Source organism: Mirounga leonina, unplaced genomic scaffold (assembly GCF_011800145.1).
Source record: "Mirounga leonina isolate KUSES-001 unplaced genomic scaffold, KU_Mleo_1.0 Mir_127, whole genome shotgun sequence".
In the NCBI taxonomy this organism is placed as follows: Eukaryota; Metazoa; Chordata; class Mammalia; order Carnivora; family Phocidae; genus Mirounga; species Mirounga leonina.
In genome coordinates this window covers 33,865,142-33,874,722 of record NW_023270316.1, presented here as the reverse complement: position 1 = coordinate 33,874,722, position 9,581 = coordinate 33,865,142, and the positions used below count along the sequence as shown (strand labels likewise).

The 9,581-nt window shown below is 36.8% G+C and overlaps 1 protein-coding gene across 2 annotated transcripts in view; it reads right to left on the bottom strand.

Moving 5' to 3' along the window:
- Positions 1-9,581, bottom strand: part of DIS3 (DIS3 homolog, exosome endoribonuclease and 3'-5' exoribonuclease) — a 29,288-nt gene that overhangs the window by 15,087 nt on the left and 4,620 nt on the right. For both annotated transcript variants that reach the window (XM_035003242.1, XM_035003243.1), the window contains exons 5-11: positions 4,232-4,399; positions 3,302-3,466; positions 2,041-2,154; positions 1,775-1,912; positions 1,085-1,231; positions 477-593; positions 117-218 (exon numbers count right to left, since the gene is read on the bottom strand). In XM_035003242.1, coding sequence (XP_034859133.1) covers positions 117-218; positions 477-593; positions 1,085-1,231; positions 1,775-1,912; positions 2,041-2,154; positions 3,302-3,466; positions 4,232-4,399 — 951 coding nt within the window. The remainder of the gene's footprint in view (positions 1-116; positions 219-476; positions 594-1,084; positions 1,232-1,774; positions 1,913-2,040; positions 2,155-3,301; positions 3,467-4,231; positions 4,400-9,581) is intronic.

The window sequence follows — 9,581 nt, the reverse complement described above, 5'->3', positions numbered from 1 at the left end:
AAATAAATAAATAAATAAATAAATAAATAAATAAATAAATAAATAAATAAATAAAATGGATGAGGAAAAAGTCACAAGCATGTGTTAAAATTCCATTTTAAATTTGACCCACGTACCTTTTCACAAAGATACACAGTTGTTCCCCTTCTGGCTGACTCTTGATCCAAAGCATTTCCTGGCCTAATAAAATGGCTAACATCTGCAATGTGAACACCAACCTGAAAAAGATAGTAAGAGGATGTCAACATGTTTAACTGGGTAAAGGTACTAATGGAGTTCTAATGAGAAGAAATGGAGCTAAACTGAAAAAGGATGGCCACATTTCCCATTTCAATTTCTGACACATGCTCCATTAGTCTCTGTAGTTGCAAGTGACTAGGCATGAATAATTCATAAATTCTATAATGGGTCAAAAGAAAATAAATTCAAAAACAGAACTATATATTTGGATATGAACGTCACTACAACAAGAATACCTCCAAATTTCCATTTTCCAGTTCTCTGCAATGTAGAGCATCATCTATATCAGTACATCCTGGAGGGTCCACACTACAAACACACAGGTGTCTCAGGTCTTCTCGGTTTTTCATATCCTAGAAAATGCCACATTGTTAAAAAATAAAAAACTCTTTTGGTAGTACAAATGAAACACAGCTCTTAGGAAATCAATAATTTCTCTCTATATTATGATTTGTAACTTGTGGTTTCTTCACCTTTGAATAATTTGACGTAAGCTGGTGTTGATTCCCCAGAAAAATGTATCTTTCAGTAAAATAAATACTTTTTGTAATACCTAAGAGTTCTGTACCTAACTTAAATGCGGGGGAGGAGAGGACTATGGTTTCTGCTTATTTAATTAACTATTTGTAGGCTCCATGCCCAGCATCGAGCCCAACCTGGAGCCCAATGTGGGGCTTAAACTCAACCTTGAGATCAAGACCTGAGCTGAGATCAAGAGTCGGATGCTGCTTAACTGACTGAGCCACCCAGGCGCCCCAGTTTCTACATGTTTAAAAACACATACAGAAACCAAATTAGCTCAGATATAGTAATTTATAATGTGACTACATTCTTTTCAATTTACCTTTTCAGTAATACTCCAGGGCATCTTTGGAAGAAAGCTAAGAACAGCCTGTGAAAAAGGCTGATGGGGAACGTCATGCTCCAGCAACAAAACTTCTGTTTCAGTCTCTTTATCTCCAATGTCACCTAAGTTTTTTACAAAGTGTCCCTAAAACCAAAAGGTATTATTAGAAAGGTGAATTTTACAGCTTTTTGTTTGGTATATGTTATTATGACATTAAATACTTAGACATTTATATATCACTTTGGTATTTCTAAATGTTTCCAACGCTTCTTAAAAATGAGTCCATAAAGCTCAAGTGATTTATGATGGAGACTTCCTGAGAGTTCAGTTCTTACATAGCGAAGTGCTGTCTATTTCCTATGACCTTTTAAGTTTAAAATGCTACTTCAAATATAGTGGCTTCAGAATTAGTAGAATCTACTTGGGTTTCAAACACTATTTTTGTAACCACTATCAAAAGTTATTTGTTAGGAAACTGGAGTAAAAATAATCAAATGATTTGCACTGGAATTTCGTAAGATTAATTTTCAAATAAGATGTACTACTTATCTGGTAAGTTTGTGAAATATTCCTGTACTTCAGTATGAATTTTATTACAAAAGCAGATTTTATTTTCACTAAAAGAAGCAATTTTATACCCAATTCTTAATTTGATATTCTAAAAAAATATAAATCATTCAAGCTTACGTTTGGATATCTGGAATTTCTGGGCCAACCATCAATAGCAACAATAATCCTCCGTCCTTCTAATGCAGAAGCCTGTCTGGTTTCTATTCGAATTCTAGGGATTCTCCTATCAGCAGGGGTAAAGAGATGTCTTCTTGACTAAGGAAAATTAGGAGAGAAGATTTTACACACAGACACACAAATCTGAGGTTGGGGGCATGGGGAGGGCTCTAAGTTCTATTTAATGGGTATCATTTTTTATTTACCCAGCAACACACTCTACTCACCTCTTTAATATCAGACTTGGAAAGCATGCCACAATATGGTCTCCAATTTCTTTTTATTATTCCTACAACTCTACCTGTGGGCTTTAACATTTTTTCATTTACAGCAGTCTTAAGCTGAGATTTAAAAAGAAAAAGAAAAACCTTCAGTTATTTTTCCTCTAAGTATAATGAGACAATTTCTCTTTAAAATCAGAATATGAATATGGATACTAATACTTCCACGCAGTAAATTATGACATAGTTACAGAATCTTGATGCTTTCAAAATTCTACATCAGAATATGCCAAACCAAGCCATGGAAATAGTTCCATAATAATAATACACTACAAAAACAGATAATCAAAAAACAAAGAAAAAATATAAATATAACTGAATAAATATGTCAGAACTCAACTGTTCAGTTTTAATATGAGAATTTACACACACACACACACACACACATACATCTGGGAATTAGTAGACTAGGATTTTAGTAGTAGTTTGCTTTAAATAGCCATGTGGCATTTATTAATTCATTAAAAATACTTGTATCTTTAGAAGTTCTTCCTTATCCAAAATAAAAACCCAAATATAAAGATTATTTATTAGAAATAGCTGAAGGACTTTATGGTATTTCAACACTCTCCTATGGCTTAGACTCTACAAGGATAATACTACAGTAAGACTCCAGAGCACAATGAACAGAATTCTTATAAAAAGGAGAACTACTAATGTTTGAATTCCAACTATTTGTATTGTTCTTATAATCCTAAAATATAGAAATAAATGGGTCATGGCAGGTAGACTTTAGATCACAAGAAACAACTGAAAGCATTCTCTTCATAATAAATATGGTAACAGAGAATTGACCCTTACGTAAGGGCCCCAAAGTACATCTGTTATGCTGATGGAATTTTAACAGTACATAAAAATAATGCATAAAATTTCCAATTTGTATTTACCTAAACCTCACTAATTCAGACAAACCTAATTCAGACAGATCATGTCCCCGAACGTCAGAATTCAAGTTTCATACTCGTTACAGTCTTTCTATATTTAAACCTGTTTATTGAGTAAAGTGATAATAATTTAAAAGAAGACTATTTAAATATTTGAGGGAAAATAATCAACTATGTGTATGAAATGCATTAAACCCAGAAAACTATAATCTCATTCAGTAAGTCTGAAAGCAGGGAAATTTGTTTAATTTGCTCTAAAGCTAAAACACTAATGAATTCTACAAAGCTACACAGACAAAAGATAAACCTGTTTGGTTTCATACAATGCGTTCTCTCTCCTCTTCTTTTTCCACATCATCTTCATTTTGACCTTCATCGTGTAAAACCACAGAAGATGGTGCCACCCACTGATTCTTGGGAAGAAGTTCTACAGCCACAATATCTTCATGAATAGCTCGGTTTAAATTTTTAAGTCCCTGTAAGATTATCTGTGTAAAACAGCAAATGGCACATGCTCAGATATTTTTAATGGCAATATAATAAGGGGAAGATTACCTAACAGAAGGAAAGATATATTCTGAGTGTTTCTATGTATCTCTATTTCTCCTTTGTATTTTTTCTTCTTCTATAGTGTCCTTTTACCCCATCCTCTTAATTTCTCAATATCAAGTAGAGAAAATACATCAGAAAATATAGGTTGTATTCATGGCTCCACCATAACTCTTACATTAGCACCAAAAAGACCTTGGGAAAACTTCTCTCTAAATCTCAGGGTCCTAATTGGGTAGAATGAAAAAAGAATACCTGCTTTCATAGGCACAGGTGAAGATTAAATGAAATGCAGCATTCAAAGCAGGTAGAAGAGTATCTGGCAAATAGTGAGCACCCAAAAATGATTCCTATTTGCTTTAAAGCGTGTGAAGCCCAGTGGAGCATTTATATGTTATGTAAATAGCATTTTCCATAACTAGCCATAATACAGAAAATAGAAGCATCCTACGATTTTCTCAATTGTTTGATTAGATTTTTATTCTCTTAAAAGTGGGGTAAATAAAAAGTTCTTTTCTTCCATAAGCAGCTCTCTAAGAAAGTGATTCATTCTATTATCTATGACCTCTCACATAACTGCCTTTAAGCTGATAAACTGGAAGGATAGAGTAAGTTTAAATTCTCCTACAAAATTTTAAACACTTATGAAAATCATGAACAGAAAGTGTTTTACTGTATTTGGAATTTATGTACACAACACTTGCCTCTTTCTCTTCTTCAGTGTCTCCATGAACCCATACTGTAGCTTCTAAGTAATTTTCCCTGCTTGCTCTAAATGTTCCTTGAAGGTATGTCCCAGATTTTATGCCTTGTTGTAGCTTACTTAAAGGAAGATGCTCTAAAAATATTATTCTTCCACTTTCTATTTCATTCTGTGAAATGAGCAAACCACAAGATGTAGTTAGTATATAAATCTTCCTTACACTCAATAGACAACTATTATTATCACTATCAGGTATTTAAAAAAAAAAGAAATCCACGGAGCACCTGGGTTAACTGTTCAACTCTTGATTTCGGCTCAGGTCATGATCTCAGGGTCCCGGGATCGAGCCCCACACTGGGCTCTGCACTCAGCGGGAGTCTGCTTGAGATTCTCCCACTCCCTCTCCATCTGTCTCTCCCCACCCCTGCACACACATGCTCTCTCAAATAAATAAATAAATAAATAAAACCCAAAAGACAAATTACCATATGATTGCACTCATGTGGAATTTAAGAAACCAAACAGATGAACATATGGGAAGGGAAGGAAAAATAAAGCAAGATAAAAACACAGAGAAAGACAAACCGTAAGAGACTCTTCAGTACAGGAAATGAACTGGGGGTTGCTGAAGGGGAGGTGGGTAAGGGGATGGGATGAGGTAACTGGGTGATGGGCATTAAGTAGGACACTTGAAGTAATGAGCACTGGGTGCTGTATGCCACTGATGAATCACTAAATTCTACCTCTGAAACTATCAATACAGTATATGTTAATTAAATTGAATTTAAATAAAAAGTTTTTAAAAAACCATCCACGTATGATACATACAACTCTGTGAGTTTGAGAATAAGGCACAGTAGGAAAAAACGCTTTCTATTCTTAGGGCAACTTAAATAAATATTTGAATTTCATTACATTTCGGCATTTAGCCACAGATATGTCACTAATAAACTCTGCACACCCCCTCTTCCCACCCCAGGCCTCCCAGAATGAAGGTGTGTAGTTAAGGAGGTCAGGTGAACAGGTGGGTAGGTAAGTAAAGGGTATATTGAAGCTTCAACTCCATGAGTAGAGTGTGGCTACAGAAAGTACAAGAAAAGCTATTTTTATTTTGGATATATTACATAGTTAAGAATATAAGATAAAAGTAGGATAGGGACTGCTTTAGGTCTACCACACCTGTCAGGATTTTTAGAGGCCTCAACATCCAAAATCCTTACTGCTTGGCTCCTTTAATTAATTGCCTTTTTCATTTCCCACAATCTTCTACCTTCCAGGGAGATTACTTTAGTCCTTTTTTTCCTTAACTCTCCCATTTTCCTCTCCCTGCCTCACTCTCAGATGAGTGACTGCAATCTCCATACTGAGAATCAAAAGCAGTCACTAGAGACCTACTTCATCTTCCTGCCACTGAATCTGCCCACCTACCTGCATCTATATCAAAACCTCAGCCTTCTTTCCTGCAACAATGAATAGAATGTTTCTGTTCTTTCAGCTACCTTCCTACCATCTCCTCTCCTCCATTCAAGAACTTTGTCCTGTGATGATCTTCTCTCTCTAGAGTCAAATGTCCCATCCCCCCTTGCTACAACATTCACACCATCATATAAATTTGCAATAACATGACCTATTAAAATAAATATAGTTAGTTAATTAATTTTGGGTCTCCTGGCCTGATCCTCTGTTCTGCTTCACACCAACATGCCATAAAAATACTATCTATAATTGCTGTGTGTCTACGTGTTCACCCGCACTCTTTCTGGAATGCACGATAAGCAAGTTTCATTGTCAGTCACCAAAGCTATTGTTATTGAAGTCACTAATAACATATTAATCTGAGCAACTTCAGTGCTCCATTCTCGGTCTTATCAAGATTTTTTTAAATGACCCTTCCTTCCCTGAGACACTTTTGCATCCAAATCATCATTCCTTGGGTTTCTGTCCTACTTCACTGGTAGCTCCTCCTTCGGTTCCTCTGCCCATTCTCCTTTTCCTGATCTCTAAATGTTGGAGTGTCCAAGACTTGGTTATAGGCCCTTTTCTTTACCTGTGTTTACTCTTGTGTCATTTCCTCCCACTTAAAACAACAACAAAACCTCTTGATCCCTCTTGCTTTCCAACAATCACCTCATTTCTCTCCTTTCCCACCACAGCGTTTGAAGTGTTACCATGCTATAAATTTTCTCTTCTCATTTTTTTCATCTTTCCTATTCAGACTTCTGCCTCCCTACCATCAAAACTACTCTGGATAGTACCCACCCCCTGCAAATGTCATAATGCTAAATCCAATCATCAGTTCCCCTCATTACTTTTGACTTAGCAACATTTGACCTGGATAATCACCCCTTCCTCTTTGAAATATTTTCTTACTTGGCTTCCAAGAACTTCACACCTGTTTTTCCTTTGGATCGCATTTGCTGGTTCCCCTGATGTTTCTGACTTCTCCTGGAGTACCCACGGGCTGAGCCCTTGGACCTCTTCTCTTTTCTATCTATATTCATTTCCCTAGATCAGGGTTAGGCAAACTAAGGTCCATGCACCAAGTCCAACCTGTTGCCTGTATTTGGTAAGTTAAGTTTTACATTCCATTCTCATTCACTTATCTATTGTTGGTGGTTGCTTTCATGCTACAATAGCAGAGATGAATACTTATGATAGAGACCATAGAGCCTGCAAAGCTAAAGAGAAAAAAAAAAAAGTTTACAGCCCCATCCAATCTAACACAAAGCCCTAAAACATCAATGTACAAAGTAATACCAGTATCTGACTACTTCCCACTACCTTAACTGCTCCTACCATGGTCCAACTTTCTGTCTTGTCTCCCATGGAGCTCTAAAATATCCTCCTAACTGGAGGACCCTGCTTCTAATCTATTCTCTTAGAGCAGCCAATGGATCTTATTCTCCCACTCAACATCTGCCCAGCACTCATGGACTAAAATCCAAACTTACAAAAAAAAGTTTGCCTAGGAGAAATATTTGCAAATCACTTATCTGATAAGGAACTTGTATCCAGAATACAAAAAGAACTCTTACAACTCAGTAATAACAAGACAACCCAATTAAAAACCAGTCAAAGGATTTGAAGAGACATATGCACACACATGCATAAGTTAAAATACACATCTATATATTACATATAACGTACACATGGCCAATAAGCTCATGAAAAAATGCTCAATACCATTAGCCATTAGGGAAATGCAAATCAAATCAAAATGACATTGAGATGTCACCTGACACTCATTAAAATGGTTACAATGAAAAAGACAGACAACATGTATTGGTGAGAAACTGGAACTCTCATACATTGGTGAGGAGCTGGGACTCACATACATCAGTGAGGAACTGGGACCCTCATACATTGCTGGGGGGAATGTAAACTGCTGCACACACTTTGGGAAACAGTATGGCAGTTCCTCAAAAAGTTAAATTTAATATTACCATATGATGGAGCAAGTGCTCTTGCACATACCTAAGTATGTATCAAAGAGAAACAAAAACAGTCAAAAAAGACCACATATTACATTATCACACTTATATGAAATGTGCAGAATAGGCAAGTTTACAAAGATAGACCAGTAGTTGCTTGGGGCTAAAGCAAGGGCATTTCAGGGACAGACTGGGATTGAATGGTAATGGATATGGATTTATTTTGAAAGGGAAGAAAATGTTCTAAAATTAGATTGTGGTGATGACTGCATTATCCTGTAACTATACAAAAAATTGTACATTTTAAATAGGTGGATTGTATGGTATGTGAATTATACCTCAATAAACCTGTTTTTTTTAAAAAAACGTCTGCCAATCCCTGCCTATATGTTGATGAGATCCAAATTTATATCTCTAATATATCCATATCTCTAGTCCTAAACTCCCTCATGAACTACAGATTTGCATATCCAACTGCTCATACCATAAAGCCACCGAGAGCTCTAACAGTTACCTCAAACTTAGATGTCTAAAATCATACTTTTGATTTTCCACTCAATCCTGCTCCCTGCCTTCATCCTATGTAAATGAAGCAATACTACTCATATGGTTGCTCAGGCAAAACACCTAAGGTCACCCGTATTCCTCACAGCCCCATCCAATCTAACACAAAGCCCTAAAACATCAATGTACAAAGTAATACCAGTATCTGACTACTTCCCACTACCTTAACTGCTCCTACCATGGTCCAACTTTCTGTCTTGTCTCCCATGGAGCTCTAAAATATCCTCCTAACTGGAGGACCCTGCTTCTAATCTATTCTCTTAGAGCAGCCAATGGATCTTATTCTCCCACTCAACATCTGCCCAGCACTCATGGACTAAAATCCAATTTTTTCACCATGACTCATTATATCCTACACGATCTGGTCCCTGCCTATATTTCTGACTTCCTGTGTAACATTTTCTCCCTTGCTTACTCCATCCCAGGCACTCTTCCAGCTATTCCATGATCTTGCCAACTTATTCTAATCTCAGAGCCTTTACTTGCTGATTCCTCTGCGTAAAATGCTCTTCCCCTAGTTACTATGATGGTTAGCTCCCTCACATAACTCAGCTAAAATGTCCCTGTCTTGAAGCGAATTTGCTTAGTTAACATCCTTCACGTCTCTGCCTTGACATCCCAAATCTGGGTTAGGTGCTAAGTACAGTCAGTCCTCCCATAATGCTTGTTTTGAAAACATGAATTGGTTCCAATGCAGCTGCTATATTAAAAAATACTGGGTGAACGCAGAAAACTGCAGCTAGCTGAACAAAGCTGCAGAGGAATCCACAAAACAGTCACCTCTCAAACATCTGTTACCCCAGACTACTGGGTGTTTTATGAGCCACACCATCTTCACCTTCTCGAACAACTTTTCGCCCAAATTTGGAAAACCCTATTTCCACCACTTCACAAAACTTCTGAGTGCGCCCCAACCACATTTTCCCATTAGCTCTGCTGCTTTTACTACATGATTTTGCAGGACACGGTGAATCTGAAGAACATACATGTTGTACCACAACAGCACTGGCTGTAATTTCGCCATGTCCTACGCTTACCCTACCACAGTCCTCAATCAAATATTATGCGCTACCCACGTTAGATTTCTTCTTTCCTCTTCTAAACCAGTGCTATCCAAAACAACTTTGTGATGATGGGAATATTGACTTTGTGGTCTCCAATATGGTAGCCACTGGGCACAAGCCACTCTTAAGCACTTGAAAGGTGAATAATGCAACTGAGAAACTGAATTTTTAATCCGAATTAAATCTAAAAAGCCAGAGGCAACTAGTGGCTACCTATTAGAGCAGTCCCTAAATCTATTTCAAAATCAAGCCCAGCTCTTATTTTCTCACTTCAATTTTGTAAAGTAGTTGA